Source organism: Parasteatoda tepidariorum, chromosome 9 (genome assembly GCF_043381705.1).
Source record: "Parasteatoda tepidariorum isolate YZ-2023 chromosome 9, CAS_Ptep_4.0, whole genome shotgun sequence".
NCBI classification, from domain to species: domain Eukaryota; kingdom Metazoa; phylum Arthropoda; class Arachnida; order Araneae; family Theridiidae; genus Parasteatoda; species Parasteatoda tepidariorum.
This window is the reverse complement of record NC_092212.1, coordinates 38,244,433-38,271,349: the sequence shown is the minus strand read 5'-3', so window position 1 is coordinate 38,271,349 and position 26,917 is coordinate 38,244,433. Positions and strand designations below refer to the sequence as shown.

Here is a 26,917-nt window from a genome sequence, read left to right as displayed (position 1 = left end):
TATTTGCCGATGGACAAATATTATATATATGTACTGTAGTACCTATACGAAGTACCTATGTTGGATACCTTATAATTAGCCATTAGTATGTTCAAACAGAGAGTGATACATATTTTTATTAAAAAACAAATATTACGATTGTATCACTATGAATTCGCTTTGACCAAATTGATTTAGAAGTATGATTGGATTAAAGAAAAGTCTTTTAAAAATTAAAACTTATTCAAAACCTTTCGTACTAAGTAAATACCAATAGCACAGTGTTATGCTCATAGTCATATTACAAGGATACTTGATATTATGTATTTATGCTTGAATTGAGAATTTTTTAATTTGATTTTACCTCTACATAGAGATATAGATTCATCATACTTCAGACCATCATCACAAACACATTCCGCTTTTCTAAAAAATCTGTTATACTCGCATCTTGCACCTGTATTATTGCAGTTTATGAGATCGCATCCTTCAACTATTTCACATTCATGTCCAGAAGTACCCGGATAACATTCACAGAAACCATAGTTACTGACCCTTTCACAGGTAGCATTATTTCTACAATCATGATTTCCTACCATGCATGTTTCTGAAAGTGAAATTATATCTCAGATTTAGAAATTTTATTGAAATATCAAAATGCAAAAAAGCAATATAAAATAAATTTCATGTCCCCTTATACATTTAAGTTTTGGCTACGAACATAATTCGATGGTAATCTTAGTATATTAAACTGTTGTATGTTTTGTGGAACTAAAATTAAGTTTAAAAATAAAATGCAATTCATCAAAAATTCCATGCCACCTAGAAAATAGGTTTTACATTTCAAGTCGAACCTAAAAGAGAGCACTAACGTTAAGGGTAAAATTAAATGTTAGTTTTTCAAAACACATGGCATTTCAAAAATATTTCGCAGGATAAAACAAAAATTTAAAAATTTAGCCTAATCTGAAAAAAATGACACAATATATAATCTTTAGAAACAAGCAGATTTTAACTAAAGGGTAATACATAATCAAAATATTAGACTCCTGTTCAGAAGAGATGGGTTTCTATCTTCGACTACGCTGAGACCTACCGAGTTCATTCCATATACTTGTAAAATTACATGTAAAATTCATGTAAAAAGTACATGTAAAATTCGGGGTGTCTAAAGTCCTGTGATCTGTCTCCTGGAAAAAATTTCCTTTCCCTTCAAATCTATGTCTAAACTGAGGAAGTGACCTCACAAATGAATAATGTCGCTATCTCTCAATGGTGCTCTAAGCTAAGAAGTACTTAACTCTTTCGCTTTTTGTGGTGATATCTTGTCAAGCGAAGGGCGCACCTTCATGACTTAGATCACAAACCTGACTTGTCTAAATGTCATTCGAAAAACAGCAAATAACGTTGATGCATTTATTAAGTATTGTGAGTTCTCTTTTCTTTGTGCATTTTAGAATGAGAAAAACAATGACGGGCAACAAAACTCGTAATTTGAGAGTATGAAATGTACAGACATTTTGTACTCATGCTGGGCTAACCTGAAGGATCTCCAAACTACTGTATTTTTTCAAGAATATATCGGACAAGGATGGGTGATACATTGAAAAATACATGCAATCACCAAATGTTTGGCAGGAATTAAAAATATTCAAAGTGTGCACTTTTAATCTATTGGCATACATCCCAATAGTACACTATGTTCCATATTTACTTTTAATATTATGTTTCTATGAATGCCTGACGTTATGCGTTTCTGCAGTGTTGATGGCATTGTCCTCAAGTTGATATTGGGTGTTCTTAAAATGTGTCCTTCACAACTTTATGTACCACGAACACTGCAAGAATGTGCATTACTGCTGCAGTATCAAACATTGATTAAAACATGCTATTGAGCGCAAAATTCGAACTTAGCTTACCTCTGAAATATTTGCCGATAGACAAATATTGCACATTATTTTTAATCCATCCCAAACATTTGGTTGGTGAGTTTATCCTTAACTGTATCATTCGTTTTAGTATTATTTATACTATCCAAAATACAGTTCTTTGAAAGTAAGTGAGTCATATACGTTAACCATGTACTTGTTTCTGAAGCTGACACGGCAGTACAGAAAAGTAAGGTACTGCGTCCTATTTTTTTTCTTTACTCTCATTTGATTGAGACCAAAAAGAAGTTAATTTTACTATTAGTTCAAACGCAATGAAGGTTTTAATTAAAGAAAAAACAGTTTCCTACTAAAACTTACAGAGGCGTAGGACTTCACTGAATAGGAGAGTTATAGGCATGTTTCATTTATTTCTTTTTTTATAACTTATTTCTTTTTTTAGAAAAATTTATAACTTTCACGTAATAAAAAACTCATTACTTCAAACTTATTAATTTTATTAACTTAGTTTTGATTATATTGAATTAATAAAAAAAATTTATAAAACCAAAATATTTAAAACATTAAATTTGTATTTACTTCTACACATTCTTTGTTCAGTGTCGTAGTGTAATCCACTCTCGAGACATAAACATTCCGATTCCTCCGACGTCGTGTTATATGCACAAATTTCACCATTCTTATAATTGCATTTTAAATTGTATCTTTCATTGCAATCCCCCATGTATTGACATTTGTCTCCATATGTTCCTTTCAAACAGTTGCAAAAACGTTGATTTCCTAGTGGTATGCATTTTGCTCCATTGACACAGTCATTTCTATCTTCATCACATATTGCTGAAAGCATACATAGATAGATTGCATGAGATAGCATAAATAAATTGCATGGGATTATCAGCAAGATATTGAGAATTGAGCTTTTATATTTGATTTTGAAATTTTATGAATTCTGCTTCCTTTGCACAGTAATTTCTTTATCCCATATTTCTGAGAGCATACATAAATACATTGCATAAAATTAACAATAACACATTGTTAATTTTTGTTCATATATATTTACACACTGTATTAACACAATCATTTCTTTCCTTACCATAGCTGAAAGCATAAATTGCTTAAGATTACACAGAGTGTCCCGAAACGACCGCATAAACTCAGCACAGCTGGATTCCTCGTTGGGAGCACATAAGAACTGCCCAAGGAAGCGTTCCTGTACGATCAATAGTTTACGAGAAAAATACGAGAAACCAAGTATGACGTCACTGCCGGTGCAAGAAAAATAACTTTATTGAACATATCAACAGCAGTATACAATGCACAATTTAAATCAGATGTTTAAAGTGTCCGTTTTAAACATTATCGTCTGGAAAGATATGCAAATACTGTTGCTGATATGTCCAATAAAGTGTTTTTTTTTTCATGCACCGGCCGTGACGTCATACTTTGTTTTTCGTATTTTTCTCGTAAACTATGGATCGTACAGGAATGCTTCTTGGGCAGTTTTTATGTACTCCCAACGAGGAATCTAGCTGTGCAGAGTTTATGCGGTCGTTTCGGGACACCCTGTATAAATACATTGAATGAGATATTGAATAGATACGTACAATAATAGATACTGCAAATTTTTTAGCAACTATGCTTGAGATTTCAAAATTAATTGCTCATTCTACTCAGTTTACACTCTCATCGTATATTGCTGAAATACAATGTGTGAGATAAATTGAATAAGATTACATAAATGTATTTAATGTGATTAATAAAGTGATATTATTATTTTTTAAGCATTTACATTTGACATCCTTCTTAGATGAGTCATTAAACTCAAATTGGAATGTCGCCTATTTATGACTGGTTTGTATGTTAATATTTTTTTTTTTCAAATCAAAAATTGCTGGTGAGATTAGTTCAAGAATAATTGGCTGCATTGTTCTTACGAAGAACAGATTATTCCTCAAGTTACTGAATTGAAAAAAATCTAGAAAATTAAAAGAGATGATCTCTTATTGCATCCTTATAAGCTAACATGTGATTGTTTTTATTCAAAAAATTTACAATAGGATATAATCGGATCTGGCTGAAACTTCTCTAGGTGTTGTAGGGAAATTTGTTCTCGTCTTTATTCTTGGTAAGAACAACAAAAAAAAAACTTTATTTCTTATGGCATAATAAAAATGGACAAATATTTTTACCACTTTGTTGACCGACAAATTTTCCCAGAAACTATCTCACATGACCGACTATTATTTTTTAATTGAATATTGAAGTAAAATAAAATATTCTAAAATATTCTTAATGAAATAAAATATTATCTAAGTAAAATAGATAGAAAACACTTATTTGAGTTTTTTTCATTCGTTGATCTTTTGTTGATTATGTAATCGTTAACCAAATGTTATGGTAAGATTTTTTTTCCCTAACCTCAAAATTTATTAAAAAAATGCAAGGAATTTTATTTAAATTATAATCATGCAAAAATAATTAAGGTAGAGGATTATAATTGTTTTTAACTAGTAGTGTAATATTAAATGTTATCAGCATGCAGTTTTAAAATAAATACATTTAAGTCAACATACATTTGTTATTAATTTTTTATAATTTATATTTACATATTGATCGTGTAGGAAGGTTTTCCTGGCGTGTTACTGAAATATGAAAACAATTTGTTTATTATATGTAATTTAAAACATATTTGTTGTGAATTAGCTAGATTAAACTTTTCAGTTTCTTTTTTTTATTTTTTATTTTACCTTATAACAGGCGTTGAGTTTACAACTATCAATATTCAATTCCGTTGTCTAGTAAATTTGAACAAATCACAGAAGGCAAGGGAACTCTGGTATCAAGTATTGATACAAACTAGTCCTTGTGGAGGACTTTTTGATGGAACTAACGCAAATTTGCGTTACATGGAGAGGATAACCACGAAAACCTCCTATGGTTAGCCTGAAGGCAAAGTGATTCTGATCCGTGACTTGTTGATCGCTAAATATATTTTGCGTTAGCATTGTGGTCGGAAAGATCCACGAGCTTAATTCGTATTAACCAGCTACATCTGGGATTCAAATCTGGTCCACATCATTGGTATACAAACGCTTTATCCCCAGAGCCATCGTGGCTCTAATTTGTCATTAGCTGGGAAAACGTAGACATAATTGGTATATTTAAAAATCACATATTGTATCGCATGGTTTTTAAGTAAACAATAATTTAGTAAAAATAAACACTCTGTTTTTGAACATTTTCAGCTGGTAATCGTCCAGTAAATGAAAACTAATTAAATAACTTACGAAATAAAATATAATAATTTAATTTTTCTAATGGCTGACACTTTACCTTTCTTCGTTACGGAAGTGTTGTTCATTTCACGTTACCTGGAATCTTTCAGCCTAAATCACGGAATCTAGAAACCAAAGGCAGAAAGATCAATCACTCGACCAAACGGACGTCACGGTGAACGTTGACATCACTGGTCTAGTGACTAGTTTGTACTCTATATCCATGCCATCTAGTGAACTGTGGTTTTTGTTTATTGCAGCTGTACATAATTTGTTCTTTGTTTATTTGATTTTAATAAGTTGTAATGATTAATAATAATTGATAATCTCTTTGCCAGAAAAATCTGATATTCGCAAATTTTATGACACATTTTTTTTCAGATTTTTTTAAAGTTTTATAATTCGTAAATTTTAAAAATTTAAAAAAAAAAATAATAATATGTTCTTAAAATTTAATTCTTTATATCATTCTGAAATTCAAATATTTGAAATAAAATAAAGCACACAATTTATGTACTTACAAAAAATAAATAAATAAATAAAATAAAGAACATTTTAGTAAACATTCCAAGCTAGCCTGTTAGCGTACAATTAGTTTGCTAGTAAAGCGTTTTCTTGGTTTTCATTTGTGTTCAATGGAAATTCTAATTATTTTCATTCAAAAAGTTTTTCAAAATATGATTTTACTCCTCTATTTCAATTACAAGGTACTTTCATGTCTGGGTCGTGATAAAAGTTAAAAATATAAGAAAGTGTTTCACAACATCCACTAAGATGACAAATTGTCTGTCAAGGATGATAAAAAATATTAATGGTTAAAAAACAATTCATTTCGATAATGAACATTTAGCTGTAATGCGATTATTGTTCAGCAATCTAAAAGACATTTTCGTGGTTTTCCTTTGCATTTAACGCAACATTTGATTTGTCTAAATTTTAATTTAATTTTAAATAATATATAGGTTACTACTAAAGCTTTTATAAACATGATTCTACTCTGATATTTAAATTGCAAGTTACTTTGATTTCTGGGTCGTGTTAAAATTTAAAAATATAAGAAAATATTTCACAACATCCACTAAGATGACAATTTGTCTGTCAAGGATGATAAAAAAATTAATTGTTGAAAAAATAATTCATTGCGATAACGAACATTTAGCTGTAATGTTATTATTGTTCAATTATCTAAAAGACTTTTTCGTTGTTTTCCTTTGCATTTAACGCAACATTTGATTTGTCTAAATTTTAATTTAATTTTAAATAATATATAGGTTACTACAAAAGCTTTTATAAACATGATTTTTCTCTGATATTTAAATTGCAAGTTACTTTGATTTCTGGGTCGGGTTAAAAGTTAAAAATGTAAGACAAGTATTTCACAACATCCACTAAGATGACAATTTGTCTGTCAAGGATGATTAAAAAAATTAATTGTTGAAAAAATAATTCATTGCGATAATGAACATTTAGCTAGAATCCTATTACCGTTCAGTAATCTAAAAGACTTTTTTGTGGTTTCTCCTTGCATGTAACGCAAAATTTGATTATTTCTATTTAGTCTTAATTGAAATAAGTTATTTTCATAATTTTAATGATTATGATTGTACTCCGTGTAACTTATGAGTAATTTTGATTTCTGGTTGAATTAAAAATAATAAGGACGTTTCCTTATATTCACAAAGATGATGAGCCATCTATCAAGGATGGGAAAAAAATTATTGATTATTTAAAAATAACTTCTTTCAGATAATGAACATTTAGCTGGAATACCTATTACCGATAAAAACTATCTGAAAAACGCATTTGTAGTTTTCTTTAGCATATAACGCAAAATTTGATAATTTAATTTTATTTAAAATAGGTCATTTTCATAACTTTCACAAGTATATTATTGTATTTCGATACTCAAATTGTGGCTTATTTTGTGGCCTATTTGAGTTAAAAAGAAGAGTTTTTCGTTTATATTCAGCAAGTTGATACCTTATCTATTTCATAATTTTATAACCGTCGTCGAACAGCCGACCTAATTATGTGTTTACGTCTACTCATATTCAACTCCGTAAATTCAATTTTAAATCATATCCAGAAGACAGGGAGAGTCCTGGATCAAGTATTGAGAGCAATTTGCCTCCGTGGTGGACGTCTTGATGGAACTAACCCGCATTTGCGTTACATGGAGAGGAAAACCACGAAAACTTCCCACGGTTAGCCTGACTTCAAGAAGACTTCTGATCTTCTGAACCACAACGGCTAGGCCTGATTAATAATAAAAATTGCTCATAAAAAAAATAATTTCATTGAGATAAAGATGAACATTTAGTTGCAATCCTACTGCCGCCAAGCAATCTGAAAAGCATTTTCATCGTTTTCTTTTGCGTGTAACACAAAATTTGATTACTTTAATTTCAACTTAATCTTGGTTAAAATAAATTATTTTTATAACTTTTATAAACATTGTTTTACGCCGATTTTTAAATTGTACGTTACTTTGATTTTTGGAATGAGTTTAAAATTATAAAAAAATATGAAGAGCATCTCGCTATATTCACCGAAATAATTGACTGTCTGTCAAAGACGCTAAAAAAATGATTTATTATGTAAAAAAAATTCATTACGATTACTGAGCATTTCGTTGGAACTCCTTAAGCGTCAAGCAATCTGAATGATATGATTATAATAATTTGAGTAGTTATTTGTGCAAAAGCATTGATAAAGATCGGAAATTAATAGATAATGCAATCGAAATTATAATAAATGCTACGAATAATTATTTTCATGAAAAAGATTTTTATTTTTAATTCTCATCGGAAAATTTAACAAATTTACGGTTGCATTTCTTATATTTTGTTTAAAAAAAATTTGTCATTAATGTGCATTTTTAATTATAACGATTTTAAAACAGCAATAGTAAACTTATGAAATTCAAAGGATTTTAGTTTTTAACTCGTACTGTTAAATCATATCTTTAAATATAAAAAAATGCTAATATTATCATCTATACTTCAATTATAATAGAACCAGACGCTTCAAACTAATAACTATGGTTGAATAAGCAAATATCCTTCCTTCGGTTTAAATTAACCTAAGTTCTGAAAACCAAAACTAAACAAAACTGAAACTATATTATATAATTGCTCGTAATCTGAATGATCTCTGCTTTTAAAACTTCAATAAACAAACAAATAAATTATGAGTAATGAATAGACATCTTAAAGCAATGTACAAAATAATATACTGGTTTACGGAAATGAAAAAATTTTAGAATTTAAATTAAATTGCTTTTTAATGATCAACACTGATTACGCGCAATGCTAAGGTACGGCGGGGATGTCAGAAAATAATCCCTAGGACGACGCGAACGCCACTTTTTGTGCGTAAAACCGGTCTGTCAAAAGCGTGTTGCTTTTCTTAAACCCCTCGGGAATAGTTAAATGTCCTTATCCCCTATACCCTTGCTTGCTCAATATGAGGATCGCTAGAGTTCCTGCCCGTGACAGTGGGCACCAGACCTATATTGGGCGTAATGGCGACTGAGACTAACGGCATTTCCCACGAAATGGAAACATTAGATTTAGACTTAGACTGAGTGAATTTGCGGAGTCCCTGCCCCCGTGAAGCGGGTACTCCACTCCTTCGTTTGTAGTAATGCCCTTGGGCGACTGTGGGGTTAGCAGGTATATCAAGAGAAAATAAAAAGAAGTAGAAGAAGCTCTGGTTAACTTTAGTTTCAACTAATAGTCAGACTTTATCTAATACATTGCTTAGTAGGTGGTGGGAAAACTCCCGAGCAAGATCACATGGACGACCTTTCCTGCTCAGGGAGCATCCATAGTTGAGAGGATAAATTAAGTTTGGTAGCGGGCTATATCTGTTAAGCAATAATATAAAAAATATAAAGGGAAAAATTTAAGTATGAATTCTGGGGTGGATACTCCCGAGTCGGCGATCACATGAAGGTCCTTTCACCTCTCTGGGAGTATCCATAGTAATGATGGGATGGGGAAAAATAACTTCTAGTGTTTAGAAAGAATAGTATCTGAGAGTAGGGATGATATTATGGGATTATAATCTCTCATATCTAAAAGTAGGTCTTTGTTTAACAGCTCATTGAAGCCGGTGAGATCAGTGTCTTTGACTTTGCTAAAAAAAGAGGCATTCAATTTATTTATGTATTCGTTTATAGTGCTTATTTATTGATTTATTGGGTAAGTAATAAGGAATACCAGTGATACGTCTTAGTATCTAATTCTGTGTAGTTTCCAACTTTTTAATTTGAGATTGTTTAATGCCCCCCAGACGGGGCATGTATACGTAAGTATTGACCTGATACACTTCTTGAGATTAAGAGGTAAGAGATTAAGAGATAAGCTGTAGGCTGCATGAACCTTATTTATTACTTTTTCGATATGAAGATTCTAGGTTAGTTGATTAATTATTAGCCTCAGGTAATCAGCTTGGTTGACAATCGGGATAGCTTTATTAAATAGTGCTACATTATTCTTGATTGTTTTATTTCTCTTTTTTCGTCGAATCAACACTAGTTTTGATTTATCTGTATTAATTAGGATCTTTTTGTCTGCACACCAGGATTTTATATCAGGAATTAGATTATTCATTTTAGTTGCAGCAAGATTTGCATTTAAAAATCTGATCGCAATAGTAGTATGGTCTGCATAATAGGCAATGAGATGATTTCTTTGAGTGTTGCAGGATAAGATGGAAAATCACTAGCAAATATTAAGTAGAGTATTGGACCTAAAACACTACCTTGCGGGACACCCGCACAGAGGTGGCCATAAAAACAGATTTGAAAAGTTCTGTTATTTAAATAGGAATCTATAATTTTAATGATGTTGAAAGGTATTTTTTGATGAATTAGTTCAGTTATGAGTGTTTTATGCTAGACGCGGCCATAAGCTTGGCTTTATTCTTGAATAAACCAACACTGATGAAATCAATTAGGCATATGAGCTGTTTAGTTGTTTAGAGTTTCTTGTGAAATCTATACTGTTCCTTCGGAAAGAAAGTAAGTAAGAAGTCAAGCCCTGTAAAGATGATTCGTTCTAATATTTTGCCTAAGGTAGGCAGGAGACTTATTGGTCGGAAGTTCTCTGGGCGTCTAGGGCTTCTGATAATTATTTGAATCATTAGTGATAGTCGTGGCTTAATTTAACAAAGATCTTTCATCTATGTATTTATTTCGTTTTTTAAAATTTGTTTCTATTAAAATAAAGGCCTTAAAACTGATGTGTCTAAAAAAAAGTTCATAATTTTTTTAGAAGAAGTATTGGATATTAAGTGACTCTTACGCATTTTCAAATAACAATTACATGTTTTAGTTATGTTAGATGAGTAACAGTTGTATGGTGAATTACATTTCCTTTTTTTCACTTGTAAACATTTATACAAAAATCAAAATATATTAACGAGTTACAGCTCTTATTGATGTAAATTAATTAATATCTCTTTTAATATTAACGTCATTGCTGTAATTTTATTAGCAGTTACTTTAGATGTTATTAAGATGAATTAGATATTATGTAATTCTAACGCGTCTTTAAATGACAGTTACATGTTTATTTTTATTTAGATGAGTAATAGTATCATAATGAATAATTTTATTAAATATTTTTAAACTATCACATCATGTAAGACAAAAAAAATACTTTCTTTTTTATAAAAACACCATTATATCCAAAAATATTTCAGCCAGGTTTACGTATTTTGTGCCATAAATGCACAAAATAATCAAAATAATTGTTGCAAGTTACAATATTATTGCTAGACTTTTTGGCATAGAGAGCACAAAAACAATATTTTCCGTTTTTAATTTATTGTTAGACCCTCAAACCTCTAAAAGTTATTTTCTTCAATGATAATTATGGGAAAGAGCAAAACGTAATAGCTTATTAATTGATAAAGAAATAGAAATTGATAAGAAATTTTAATAATATTTTAAAAGTGTAAGTAAACTATAAAAATAAATAACATCTTTTTCAATAAAAAAATGTAATTTCTCTTGTTTTTTTCAATTTTTTATTTCCTTATTCAATACTTATTATCTTCATTCAAATAACTGATTCTTATTATCCCAAGATTTGTTTTTAATTTTGGAAAAGAATGTCTCGCATTAATTAGAAGTTTTGCTTAGCAATGCATTCCGCATTCTTTTGTCCTTTTTTAGCTTCATCTTTTGGTCTAAACCCTTCTACGCACTCACAAATATACCTGTTGCCATTCGCTACACATTCAGTATTTTTTCCAATACAGTCAGTGTCGTTGCATTTATGAATATCGTCTAAAAAATGCAAGAAATTTTATTAAGAAAAGATAAAAGAAATTCAAAACATTTAAATAATATGCTCTAAATAACCTTTTACAGAGTCTTTACTTCTAAGGTTTAAATACGAAGTTCACAACCACCTAGTGTTTGGAAAGAAAATTAGTCTCTGTCACATTTTAAATTAGGTTTTTTGCGGCAAACGCAAGTCTTTACTTAAGAGTCACTGTACTTGCGAATCCTTTTTTTCATCCAATCACAAAAATGTCTAAGAAGCAAAACATTACTGCATTTGTATTTAATGTTATTTGTTGTCATCCTTAGACTTAATAAATAATGTTTCAATACAAAATAAATTTAAAAAGCTAAAAAGGTTGATATAAAAGGGCAGAAATGATTGATTAAAAGAAACCAAATCACTTAAATTTGCTCCACATATAATTTTATTTGCTCTTATTATTTGAGCAGGTTCAGCGGTAGTTCAAAACTTTATTTTAATTACAACAAATTTTCGAAATGAACAATGCAAAGAGATGCATTTATTAACAAAAATCCTTCATCTTAGCATTTATTTTCTTTTTTTTAAATCTTTTTCTTAGTTTTCCTGATACATTTTACGAGTTTATATTAAAATAAAATCCTTAAAACTGTTACGTCTAAGGCAAGAATTTCATAATTTGTTTAGAGGAGGTATTGGATATTATGTAAGTCTTGCGCATTTTCAAACAACAGTTACATGTTTAAGTTATGATAGATCAGTAAATTTGTATAAGGAGTTTCACGTCCGTTCTTTTTCTTGTACACATTTTATACAAATCAAAATTTATTTACAAATTATAGCTTTTATGATGTAGATTTAGTAATTTGTCTTTTAAAATTTATTTCAGTGCTGTAATTTTATTAGTGGTGTTTTTAGATATTATTTAAAAGAGGATTATATAATGTACGACTCTTACGCGTTTTTAAATTAGAGTTACATGTTTATTTTTTTAAATGAGTAATAGTTGCATGATGAACAGTTTTCTGAAACATTTTTAAATTATCGCAAAAATAACGTTAGACAAAAAAAAATATTTTTTTCATACAAATGCTCTTATATCTTAAAATATTTAAGCCAACTTTAAGAAATTTCATGCCATAGTCGCACATAATAATGAAATTAGTTGTTGCAATTTACAAACTTATTGCTACACTTTATGGCATAGGGTGTACAAAAACACTATTTTCCGTTTTTAGTTTATTGTTAGTCCTTCTAAACTCTAAAAGCTCTCTTCAATGATAATTATGTGAAAGCGCAAAACGTAATAGCTTATTAATTGATAAAATAAGTCTCTAAGTATTTTTTAAGAATATTTTAAAAGTGTAAGTAAACGAAAATACTATATAACATCTTTTTCACGACAAAACGTAATTTCTCACGTTTTTTTTTAATTTTTCACTTGTTTATTCAACACTTATAATCATCATTCAAATATTTAATTCTTATTATACACAGAGTTTTTTTCAATTTTGGAAAGGAAAGTCTCGTATTAATGAGTAGTTTTGCCTAGCAATGCAATCCGCATACTTTTGTCCTTTTTCTGCTTCATCTTTCTGTCTAAACCAGTCTCTGCACTCATAATTATAATTGATTCCACTTGCTGCGCATTTTTTATTTTTTCCAGTACAGTCAGTGTATTTACACTCATGAATTATTTCTAGAAAATGCACGAAATTTTAAAAAAAATTAAGATAAAAAAAATTCAAAGCTTTTAAATTATACCACTCCCAAAATCACTTTTTACAGAGCCTTTTTTTTAATTTTAATAAGAAGTTTCAAACCACCTATCCATTAAAAAACTAATCAAGCGCTGTCACATTTAAAATAGAGTTTTTTCAAGCAAACGCAGATATTTACTTACGTGTCAAGGTTCTTGAGAATCCTTTTTTTTTAATGCAACTGCAAAATTGTCAAAGAAGCAAAACATTACTGCATTTGTATTTAATGTTATTTGTTGTCATCCCTAGACATAATAATTAAAGTTTCAATACAAAATAAAAGATAAAAAGCTAAAAAGGTTGCACAAGGGGACAGAAATGATTGATTAAAAGAAACCAATTCACGTAAATTTACTCTACATTTTATTTTTATTTCCTCCTTTTATTTGAGCAGTCTCAGCTGAAATTCAAAACTTTATTTTAATATTAAAAATTTTTCAAAATTATCAATGTAAAGAGATGCATTTATTGCATTGATAAAATAAATCTCTAAGTATTTTTTAAGACTATTTAAAAAGTGTAAGGAAATGAAAATAATATATAATATCTTTTTCTCGACAGAATGTAATTTCTTATGTTTTTATTTAATTTTTCACTTTTTTAATCAATACTTATAATCCTCAGTCAATTATTTAATTCTTATTATACATAGATTCTTTATCAATTTTGGAAAGGAATGTCTCGTATTAATGAGAAGTTTTGCTTACCAATGCAATCCGCATTTTAAAAATGTATTGGAACGACAATAATTTATTAGATCTTTTTCATGACAAACCGTAATTTTTCATGTTTTCATTTGTTTAGTCTAATCTTATTATCCTTATTCAATATTTAATTCTTATTTTCGATAGATTTTTTTTCTTAATTTTGGAAAGGAATGTCTCGTATTAATTTAAGTTTTGCTTACCAATGCATTACGCAACCTTTATCCTTTTTTAGCTTCGTCTTGAGGTTTAAGACCTTCTTTGCACTAACAAGTATACTTGTTAACATTTGCTTCACATTCCGTATTTTTTGAAATACAATTCACAGCTTTTAAATAGTATACTCCCTAAATAACCTATTACAGAGTCTTTTTTCGAATTTTTAATACGCAGCTTACAATTACTTAGCCTTTTAAAAAATTTAGTCGTTGTCACGTTTAAAATAAAGTTCTTTATAGCCGACGTAGGTTCTTATTTCCGAGTCATGGTTCTTGCAAATCCTTTTTGTTTAATCACACGACTAAATTGTCTAAGAAGCAAATCATTATTTCAGTTGTTTTTAATGTTGTTTGCTGTCATCGCTTGATTTAATATTTAATGTTTCAAGACAAAATAAATGGTTAATATCGAAAAATATTAATATAAAAGGGAAGAAATTATTGATTAAATCAAAATTTATTTATGAGTAACAGCTCTTATTGATGTAGATTAATTAATTTTATTTTTAATATTAATTTTATTACTGTAATTTTTTTAGATATTATTTAGATGAGCAATTGGATATTATGCGATTCTTACGTGTTTCTAAATGAAAGTTACTCTCTTGAAATGAAAGAGTGATTTCCCGTACTCAAAAAAGGGTGAAATTTTTTTAACTCAAGTTGAGCAAAATTCTTGCTTTGCGTTCACTCAAACTTGAGAGTCATTTATTTAAGCAATACCTATTAAACCACGATTGTTATCAAATAAACAAATTGAGTGATTTATTTATTATTTAATTGTGTGCTATAAGATGGAATTTCTATCGTTTTATTTTAAAATGCAAACATTTATAAAGCTAAATAAAATTGTTTTGTTCTGCGATCTAAATAGATTGTGTCTTCGCTTTTATTTTACGTAAATTTTTTTCTGGAGAATATGTCACTTAATATTTTGAATTAGGAAGAATTAGAACAATATTTATTTAATAGCGATATTTCTGAAGAAAACTTTTTGGAAAGTAAATATACTTTGTTATTTTTATTTTCAAAATACTTTTTTTTAAAATACTTTTATTTAGAATGTGTTATATATACTTTCCTCTTAAATTAACTATTTTTCAGCGTTTTTAAATAACAAACTATTAATTTAAATTACTTGTCAAAAAAAGTTTTCAAAATTGAAATTGTTAAATGTGGATGATTATGGAATAATAAAAAAATCTGATTCTATGCTTTATCTTTGTTAAAGCATAGCATGAATTGATATATTATATCTAAATAGAGTATTAGAATTTTTCCAGATCTCATATTAAAGTTTTAGCATTTTATTTTAATATAATAAATTTATATCCATGTTTCAGTTTTTTTGATGTACAATTTTGGTACAAAATATTTGTGGATAATTAATTTCATATCATTCTATACTTCTTTTGTAAAAGATATTTACGAAATAATTTATATTTCATACAGTCTTTAATTGTTGTTACTTAAATTGCTTCCTATTAATAAAATTGACTGTCTTTAATTTATGAAAGTTCACATTTGCAAGATCTATTCATTTAAATCTGCATATTCAGGTGCTCTATACATTTTGTTATAAATATATCATTTAAAAAAGTGGAAAATATTATATTTAAAAAAATTAAAGAGTATTTTGAATTTTTCTGTTTTTATCCTGTTTTTGCTTTTATTTAATTTTCATTCAGAATTAAAACCATTTACGTATTTCATAGATTATTTATGACATTATACTAACTAGTATATTTCTTTTGTTGCTATCATAAAATTTCTTACCACTTTTCCTCAAGTTCAATTTTGGAGGCAAAATTGAAAATGCAGAGAATTAACATTTGAATAAAAGTAAAATGCTAATTAAAGTATTTTAAAATACAAATAAATTAGAGTTTTACAATAGTTACAGATTAAAAGTAAAAAAAAGGGAGCAGTATTAAAAATAATATTTATTGCGAGATAGAATTAAATTTGGAGCCACTTTCACACAGCACACAACAAAGAACAACACATAGAGAGAGGGAAACATCCATGCCCTGAGCGGGATTCGATTCCGCGGCCACTGACTTCGCAGTCAAGAACGCTGACCGCTAGTCCACCTGGCTGGTAAACTCCATTTATAAATTCCTTGTATTTCATATAGTTTATTCATATAAAGCAATTTTGCTCTTATATTCCAGTTCTCACATAGTAATCAGATTCAGAACAAGTTCCCTTTAGAATGTGGTGTAAGCATATTTAATAGATTTTCTATTAATTACCAAAAAGTGAAGGGGCAAAACTGTAAATGTGCCACTTCTATAGGTTTTTTAATTGTACAGTTATTTTGACTATGACTCTATTAGCTCTCTATTTGACTCTATTACATAGAAATGAAATATTACGTGACTGAAGGATTACCACCACGGTTAAATCATATGCTACATATGATTGAGAGAACAAAGACTTCTTTTTTAAATTTATTTCGATAACTGAAGAAGTTTTTAAATTTAAGGCGAATCAAGAAAAAAACTTAAATGTCGATAAAATTGGCTTTAAAATTAGTAGTATGATAAATAAATTTTTGTCAAATCAAAGAGTACTCTCTTTCTCATTAAATTGAAAATAAATTAAAAGTTAGACGATTCCCTCTAAAACTATGAAAATTGTTTTTAAATTTTTTTCCGCGTATACCTTGTATAAAACAACAACTTTAATTACTTATATTTTGCACAGTTTTAAACAATTTCTCTTTCAAGTTTGAGAACAAAAATTTTTAAAACAATTTGTTTTGAAACAATTTTTTTTTTATTGAATATTTTTAAAGTTATAGCTAAAAACGTAGGACAATTTTTTTTACAGAATCAAGTTTTTTAAAAATGTTTGTATTTCAATGGGAGATTTTATTCTTTTTTCCCCTCTCAGTAACGGGGGGGGGGAGAACTCAGTGAGTTAAACAGAAATAAATAAATAAATAAATAGTGCGTTTTATATACTAAAGTGAAAGGAGTAAATATCGTGATGTATATAAATAGCTTTTTTCTGACTTATAGTCTTGTTTGATTATTGAATTTTAATAATGATATAAATGTTATTTTATAATTTATTTTTTGAGTGAAAGATATGCTGTAAAACTCTGTGAAACTCTGTTTCAAGTTAACAAAAATGTTTGAGATTTTCTGAAGTATTTCGAAATTTTAACTGAAACAGTTTGTATTTCACCAGTGTGAAAAGGGGGAAAAAGTATTAATTTGTCAAGTTTATTAGAAAAAGAATGTACCAAAATTAGTAATTATGTTTTAAAAATTGTCTACATAATGTATAAATGTTTTTTTTTCTTCAGGAAAATGTGAATTTTGATAAGGAGCTAAATAAAATTGACTGCCGAGCTCATGTGTGAAATGAAAAACAAAACAGTGGATTTGAAGTTTTTTCTTTCATATGATTGTAGATGTAGACACTTGCTCCATAAGAGCAATTGACTTTTTGTTTAAGAGTCTCTTTGTTTTCACTGTATTGTACTGCAAATCAAGCTCTGTGTTCTTCTCGTTTCTTTAGTTTATGCACTATCAGCTGAAAAAGGTGCTACTAAAAGCACTATAGAACACTTAAATATTCTCCTCTAGCTACGCTTTTAACTCAACTTGCGCTTTTGTTTTCATTTTTTGCAATCTGGTAATCTTGTTGTTGTTGTTGTTGTTAATTTACGTCGCACTAGAGCTGCACAATGGGCTATTGGCGACGGTCTGGGAAGCATCCCGGAGGATGATCCGATGAGTATATAACACATTCTAAATAAAAGTACTTAAAAAAAGTATTTTAAAAATAGAAACTCCAAAGTATATTTATTTACCGAAAAGTAAAACAGCGTCTTCTTCAGAAATACCAATGTTAACTAAATTTTGTTTTAATTCTTCTTAATTCGAAATATTAAGTGAAATATTCTACAGAAAAAAATTTTACGTAAAGTAAAAGTAAAGACATTATCTATTTAGACCGCAGAACAAAACAATCTTATTTCAATTTAGCATCGTTTGCTTTTTAAAATAAAACGATAGAAAATAAAGCTTATAGTTCACACACAATTAAATAATAAATAAATCACTTAAGTTTGAGCGAAAACCACTCAAGTATTACTTAAATAAATACCACTCAAGTTCGAGTGAATGCAAAGCAAGAATTTCGCTCAAAAATAGGTGTATTTCACTTAAGTTGAATTAAAAAAATTTCACTCTTCTCTGAGTAGGGAAAATCATTCTTTCTTTTTAAGAGAGTACTTTATGACAATAATTGGGGGAAAACAGAAAAACAGAATAAGAAAAAAGGACAAAAAAATGTTCCTGCGAAATAAAGTTTTTTCAGATTATTTCTAATACATCTGTCGAGTTTGCATATGTTTATACTTGAAAAATGCCTAATATTGAGAGAAAAGGCTATATTTATTCTTTTCGATTACATTTTTAATATGTGAAAGAAACAGAATCCTCTAAAGATCACTTTATGAAAATAGTTAATACTAAATATTTAAGAAAAAAATCATTTTTCAGACATCTCTCCTAAACAATCTAGAAATTTTGAACAAAATAATTAAGAATTGGGAAATAAAAATGCTCCCTGAGGCCAATGTCGACATTTGAAAACCTTATTTGGTTTTGAATTTATGAGACAGAGCGGCACAGACGCAGGATCAAACTCTTCCCTTTATAGATTATTATGTATATTACCTATACATAGTTTCTTCTCCATATCTTCTCTATATCCCTCAATACAAGAACCGCAAACATACTCTGATTTTCTCCTTCTTATTTGTGCAACTTCTTCTTTTATCGGAGCAGTATTCATTTCCCCCTTCATCTCTGCATCCTTGAATCTCTACAAATAAATAATATTTAGATATTATTATAAAGAAATAATTCTATTAATTTTCATTACAATAATAGAATATTAGCATCTGAGGTCTTATTTTTGGAAAATTTGATGTTTTTTGTTTGAATCAAATGTTATCACCTTTTGACAATAAATTACAGGATGCTCAAATCAAATAAAGCAGCCTCCTTGATTTTTTACAAAAAATTGCACGGAAAAAAAACTAATAAAACAAATATTAAGAAAGATAATATCTAAACGTATATTAAAAATGAAGAACTCATTTTCTGTAGAATCTAGACAGGAAAAAACAGAATGAGAAAAAAAGACAAAAATATTCCTGCGAAATAATGTCCTTTCTGATTATTGCTGATACATTCGTCCAGTTTATATATGTATATACTTGAAAAATATCTAATATTGAGAGCAACAGCTTTATTTTTTCATTTCCATTATATTTTAAGTATGTGAAAGTAACAGAAGCATCTAAAGATTTCCTTCTGACAATGGTTAATACAAAACATTTAAGAAAAAAATAATTTTTCTGACATCTCTCCTAAACAAATTAGGAATTTTGAGCAAATTTTAGAATTTTGAAATAAAAATACTCCTTGCTGAAGTCAGAATTTGAAAATCTTTATTAGTCTTTGATTTTGATGACCGAGACGCTCAGACGCTGCCTCAAACTTTTCTTTTATTAGATTATATTGTAAATTATCTTTGCATAGTTTCGGATCTATATCTACTTTATAACCCTAAATACAAGATCCGCAAATGTACTTTAATTTTTTTCCCGGCTTAATTGAGCAACTAATTTTTTGACCTGAACTATGTTCATTTCCCCCTTTCATCTCTAAATCCTAGAATCTCTACAAATAAATATTAGTTAAATTTTAATATAATAAAAAAAAGAAATTTTATAATATTCATTTCATTATTTCCCCATTAGTCTCCGTGGCACTTATTGATGGAAAATTCGATATCATTTTTTTTTTCAAATTTTATCAAATTTCAATTACAAAATTTATTAACTTCTGTTTATTAATTGCAGTGTGCTTAAATCAAATATAGCCAGCCCTCTTGATTTCTTACAAAAACCATACGCAAAAAAATTAATGAGACATATATATTCCGAAAGATTAAATCTAAACAAGTATATGCAATGAGGAACCCTTCCACCTTGTAGAAAAAAGCATCACTTGACATTCTCCGATGACGTCACTCTATACAATGCGATTATTTTTAATACTATTAAATAATGTTAAATCTAGCAAGCAAGATCTGCAATTTTAACTTATAACTTTTCCACGTACTTTTTTGTTCATAAATAACTGTTCATATGTAGCGGTACTTAACGATGTTTAAAAGTCAATGTTCTTGTGTTATTTATTTAAATTTTATTTTTTACTAATTCAACGAAATTCTCTTCTTTTTCTGCAGTGTTAACTACTTTTATAATATTTTTAAAAAAATCATTATCTTTATTAACCATATTAAAACCATTATATTTTTCTGTTGTTTGTTTTCAGATTATGAGTTCAGAGTATGGATTCAGATTTAGAGTAAGTGTTATTAAATATATATTCAAATATTTTTCTTCTTCAAAATTGTATTTTTATTCATTACATGAGCAGCCTATTAAGCACCGAGTATCTTATGAAGGGAAAATTTAAATTTTTTTTAATCAAATGCAATTAACTTATGACAATAATTTACATAATTCTCAAATAAAATAATACCAGACGCATTTATTTTGTTACAATAAAAGTACTCAAAAAATAATGAGTAATATTCATAGAAAGATTGCATCTAAACGAATATTTATAATAGAGAACAAACTATTTGATGCCCTTGGGCAAAAAAAAACAGAATAAGAAAAAAAGAAGAAAAAATATCCTTTCCAAATAAAGTCCTTTCTGTTTATCACAAATGCATCCGTCGTGTGTGCATATATATATATATACACTTATGTAGGTATATTAGTGCTAGCAAGCATTTTTTTTAGTCATTAGATTTAATTTCGAAATAGGGGAAAATATTATTTAAATCAATATTCAGATATTATTTTACAGGTAAAACTGTATTAATATTTATCACATTAGCGGCCTATTTAGCTCCTAGGCTCTTGTTATTGCAAAATTGAATAATATTTTTTTGTTTTAACCAAATGCAATGACTCTAAATTACATGGTGTTCAAATCAAAGAAAACCACCCACAAAGTATTTTACAGTAACTGTTCAAAAAAAAACTAATGTGATATATATTAAGAATTATTATATCTAAATGTATATTCTCATTGAGGAATTCATTTCCTTTTGTACCAGCGCATAAAAAGAAGCGAATAAAAAAAATTATAGCAAGCAAAAAATTTTTTAATGTTATTTACAATCTTAGTCTATTTGGCTCTGAGACTCTCATTATTGAAAATCTAAATATTGTTTGCGGTTGAAATCAAATGAAATCAATTTTAAATAGAGGAATAGAAGGAACTCAAATAAAATAAAGCCAGCACCCTTTCCTTTTACAATAACAGTGAAAACGAAAACCAATGAGTTAATAGTAAGAAAGAGGATATTTAAATTTGTCGGAATTCGTAAATCATAACTGGTTTTTGATGTATATGACAGACCGGCAGAGACGCAACATCTACCTCTTCCCTTTATAGATTATTATGTATATTACCTATGCATTCCTTTGTCTCTGTATCTTCTCTATATCCCTGAACACAAGAACCGCATTCATACTCCGAATTTTTCTCTGGCTTATTTGTGCAGATTCTTTTTTTACCGTTGCAGGCTTCATTTCCCAATTCATCTCTACATCCCTGAATCTCTAAAAATAAATAGTATTAAATTATTAAAATTGGTAAATGACACTACTAATATTCATTAAAAAATAGAATATTAGCCATGAGGCTCTTATTTTCTTGAAAATTTAATATTATTTTTTGTTTAAATCAAATAAAAGCAACTTTTGACAATAAATTACGGTTTGATCATTTGAAATAAAAAGTGCCTTCGCTTTTTTAAAAAAATTGCAGGCAAAAAAAAACTGAACTTTACAACTAAACGTTAGAGAAAAAAATTATTTTTTAGACCTCTGTCCCAAACAAATTAGAAAATCAAATTTAGAAAGCCTCCTTGATTTATTTACAACAACTGTGCAGTAAAAAATCTAATGAGATATATTTTGAAAATTTTATCTAAACGAATATTTACAATGAAGAACTCACTTTTCATTGCTCCTGAACAGAGAAAAGGCAGAATAAATAAAAAAGAAGGAAAAATATGTCCGTTCGAAGTAAAGTCCTTTCCGTTTATGGCTAATAAATCCATGATGTATACATAAATACTTCAGATAGATATAATATTGCTAGCAAACACTTTATTTAGTCAATGAAATCATATTCTAATTATGCGTAAGTATTATTTAAACTATTATTCAAATATTATTCTACTTCAAAATTGTATTTTTATTCATTATATGAGCAGCCTATTAAGCACCTAGTATCTTATGGTGGGAAAATTTAAATTTTTTTTTAATCAAATGCAATTTAACTTCTGACAATAATTTACATAATTCTGAAATAAAATATTACCAGTCGCATTTATTTTGTTACAATAAAAGTACACAAAAAATAATGAGTAATATTCATAGAAAGATTACATCTAAACGAATGTTTATAATAGAGAACAAACTATTTGTGGCCCCTGGACAAAAAAAACAGAATAAGTAAAAAAGAAGAAGAAATATCCTTTCCAAATAAAGTCCTTTCTGTATATAACAAATGCATCCGTTTAATAATAAGAAAGAGAATATTTAAATTTTTCGGAATTCGTAAATCATAACTTTTTTTTAATGTATATGACAGATCCCCTCTAACTCTTCCCGTTATAAATTATTATGTATATTACCTATGCATTCTTTCGTCTCTGTATCTTCTCTATATCCCTGAATACAAGAACACTCCGAAATTTTCTCTGGTTTATTTATGCAGATTCTTATTTTATCAATGCAGGCTTTATTTCCCCCTTGATCTCTACATCCTTGAATCTCTAAAAATAAATAATATTACATTATTATAATAGGTAAATAACACTACTAATATTCATTAAATAATAGAATATTAGCTATCGAGGCTCCTATTTTCTTGAAAATTTAATATTATTTTTTGTTTAAACCAAATAAAAGCAACTTTTAACTATAAATTACGGTTTGATCATATGAAATGAAAAGTGCCTTTGGTTTTTTACAAAAATTGCAGGCAAAAAAAACTGAACTTTACAACTAAACGTTTGAGAAAAAAACCATTTTTTAGACCTCTGTCTTAAACAAATTAGAAAATCAAATTTAGAAAGCCTCCTTGATTTATTTACAACAACTGTGCAGTAAAAAATCTAATGAGAAATATTTTGAAAATTATATCTAAACGAATATTTACAATGATGAACTTACTTTTCATTGCTCCTAAACAGGGAAAAAGCAGAATAATTAAAAAAAGAAGGAAATATATGTCCGTTCGAAGTAAAGTCCTTTCCGTTTGTGGCTAATAAATCATAGTGTATTTATAAATACTTTAAATAGATATAATATTGCTAGCAAACACTTTATTTAGTCAATGAAATCATATTCTAATTATGAGTAAGTGTTATTTAAAAATATAATCAAATATTTTTCTACTTCAAAATTGTATTTTTATTCATTACATGAACAGCCTATTAAGCACCGAGTATCTTATGATGGGAAAATTTGAATTTTTTTTTAATCGAATACAATTAACTTATAACATTAATTTACATAATTCTCAAATAAAATAATACCAGTCGCATTTATTTTGTTACAATAAAAGAACACAAAAAATCAAATTCAAAATAAGTAAAAAAGAAGAAAAAATATCCTTTCCAAATAAAGTCCTTTCTGTTTATAACAAATGCATCCGTCGTGTGTGCATATATATATATATACTTTTAAATAGGTATATTAGTGGTAACAAGCTATTTTTTAGTCATTAGATTTAATTTCTAAATATGTGAAAATTCTATTTAAATCAATATTCAGATATTATTTTGCAGGTTTAAATTGTAATAATATTCATGACATTAGCGGCCTATTTAAGGCTCTTGCTATTGAAAAATTGAATAATATTTTTTTGTTTTAGCCAAATGTAATGACTCCAATTTACACGGTGCTCAAATGAAAGAAAACACCCACAAAGTATTTTACAGTAACTGTTCAAAAAGAAACTAATGTGATATATATTAAGAACTATTATATCTAAATTCAAATGCTTTATTTATTCATTAGATTTATATTCTAAATATGTGAAAGTATTTCGAATATTATTATACAGGTAAAATTGTATTAATATTCACCACATTAGCAGCCTTTTTAGCTCGGAGGCTCTTGTTAATGCAAAATTTAATAATATTTCTTTGTTTTAACCAAATGTAAAGACTCTAAATTACATATTGTTCAAATGAAAGAAAACCAGCCACAATTATGTTGTTTACAATAACTGTTCAAAAAAAACTAATGAGATATATATTAAGAACTATTATATCTAAATGTATATTCTCATCGAGGAATTCATTTCCTTTTGTACCAGCGCATAAAAAGAAACGAATAAAAAAATTATTGCAAAGAAAAAATTGTTTAATGTTATTTACAATCTTAGTCTATTTGGCTCTGAGTCTCTTACTATTGAAAAACCTAATATCATTTGTTGCTAAAATCAAATGTAATAAATTATAGATTGAATGTTAGAAGGAACTCAAATCAAGTAATAACCGTCTCTTTTCTTTTCACAATTACAGTACACAAAGAAATTTAATGAGATATATATTTTGAAAATTTATATCTTAACATATATATAAAATGAGGAAATCTCTTTCTGTTGCACGTAGAGGAGATAAAAAACAAATAAGTTAAAAAAAAAGGATGAAATTTTATCATGGAAATAAAGTTCTTTCTAAATGCAGCTTATACATACGTCGTGTATATAAATTTTTTAATATCTATGTAATATTGCTGCCATATGCCTTATTTAGTAATTGATATTATATTTTAAATGTGTAAAAAGAAACAGAATCGTCTTAAGTTTACTTTATAACAATTGTTAATGCTAAACAAATAAGAAGAAATAATTTTTCAGACATTTCTTGCAATTCAATTGAAAATTTTAAATGTATTTTATGTTTGGGAAATAAAAAGGCTCCTTGCGGCTGCAATGAATTTGAAAATCTGTATTAGTTTTTGATTTTGAAGACAGAGACGCTCAGACGCTAGCTTAAAGTTTTCTTTATTTTGTAAATTAGCTTTGCATAGTTTCGGCTCTGTATCTGCTCTATATCCCTTAATTCTGGATCTGCAAATATTTTTTGTCTGGCTTCATTGAGCAACTTATTTTTTGACCTGAACCGATCAATGACCAATGTTCATTCCCCTCTTTCATTTCTAATCCTAGAATTTCTACAAATAAATATTAGTTAAATTTTAATATAATGAAAATAATTTTATAATATTCATTTCAATATTACCCCATTAGTCTCCGGGTCACTTACTGTTAAAAAATCAAATTTTATTTAAATTTATCAAATTACAATTACAAAATTTATTAACTTCTGTTTATTAATTGCAGGGAGCTCAAATCAAGTAATGCCAGTCCCCTTGATTTTTTACAAAAACTATACGCAAAAAAAATTTAATGAGATATATATTAAGAAAGATTAAATCTGAACATGTGTATACGATGAGGAACCCATCCACCAGTTAGAAAAAAGGATTACTTGACGTTCTCTGATGACCTCAAGTTATAGAGTGCGGACTGCTGCTTACGTGTTTTTCTAAAATAGAATTGCGCCTACAGTCGGTGATATTATTTTTAGTAATATTAAATAAGACATCTTCGTTTGACTGTTTAATCTAACAAGCAAAATCTACAATTGTAACTTATAACTTTTCCCCTTTTTTTTGTTCATAAATATCTTCTCATTTGTAACGGTACTTACACGATGTTTAAAAATCGATGTTTTTGTGTTATTTATTTAAATCTTATTTTTGATTAATTCAACAAAATTCTCTTCTTTTTCTGAAGTGTTACATACTTTAATAATATTTTTAAAAAGTCATTGTCTTTCATCATCATTTTAAAACCGTTATATGTTTCTGTTGTTTGCTTTCATGGGGAACAAACTATAAACCCTCACGTTAAAGTATTCTGATCGTATGTTTTCATTATTTAGATATAACATTTGAACCAGATTAAAAATTAGCTATGCTTTTTAGATACAAATGTCAATGTTATAAAATAAAACTAATTCTGCTACTATCTTTCAGTTGAACAGTGAAATATTTTTTTTATGGTTAGGACATAGATAATTCAAATTTATGCTAAGTTATATTTCATTTTAACTTGTATATGTACATGCATCTTTTAATGTTAGTAGGTATTACAACCAACATTTTTATTACTATGATGTAAAATAAAAATAAATAAAAAAAACTTGTTATTATTGTACAAAAATTGCTTTGAAAAATATTTTGCTTTGCTCTACCAGTAAATATACAATGAGAAAAAAATGTCCATTCTAAAGTAGCTTATTAAATATAAATGATAACGATGCATTTATTTTTGTCAACAAAATTAGCACAAACTGTATTTTAAACTAAGTATTAAAATTAATCTGTTTCTTCAGTGTTTCTTAATTTAAGTCTAATATTAGCTACCACTGAAACTATTTTTTTTTCACCATGTAACACAATTTTTTGTCGAATATCAAGGTGGTTGGTTGATTTGAAGAAAAAGGAAATAATAAAGTCGACCATCACCAATGCTTACGTTTAAGATACGAGTAAGATTAAGCAAGGTTATAACTTACTTGATAAAGAATTGGCCTATTGGATGTATTATTTTCTTGTAAGATAAGTTTCAATATTTAATCTGTATCAGAATTCTATATTGCAGGATTCTTAACT

General features: G+C 27.8%; 1 protein-coding gene across 4 annotated transcripts in view; it reads right to left on the bottom strand.

Annotated features, from left to right (window-relative positions):
- LOC107444592 (fibropellin-1-like) overlaps window positions 1-26,917 on the bottom strand; it is a 65,178-nt gene that overhangs the window by 6,806 nt on the left and 31,455 nt on the right. For all 4 annotated transcript variants that reach the window (XM_071185233.1, XM_071185232.1, XM_071185235.1 and 1 more), the window contains 2 exons: window positions 2,448-2,705; window positions 344-586 (listed from right to left, as the gene is read on the bottom strand). In XM_071185233.1, the coding sequence (XP_071041334.1) occupies window positions 344-586; window positions 2,448-2,705 (501 nt within the window). The remainder of the gene's footprint in view (window positions 1-343; window positions 587-2,447; window positions 2,706-26,917) is intronic.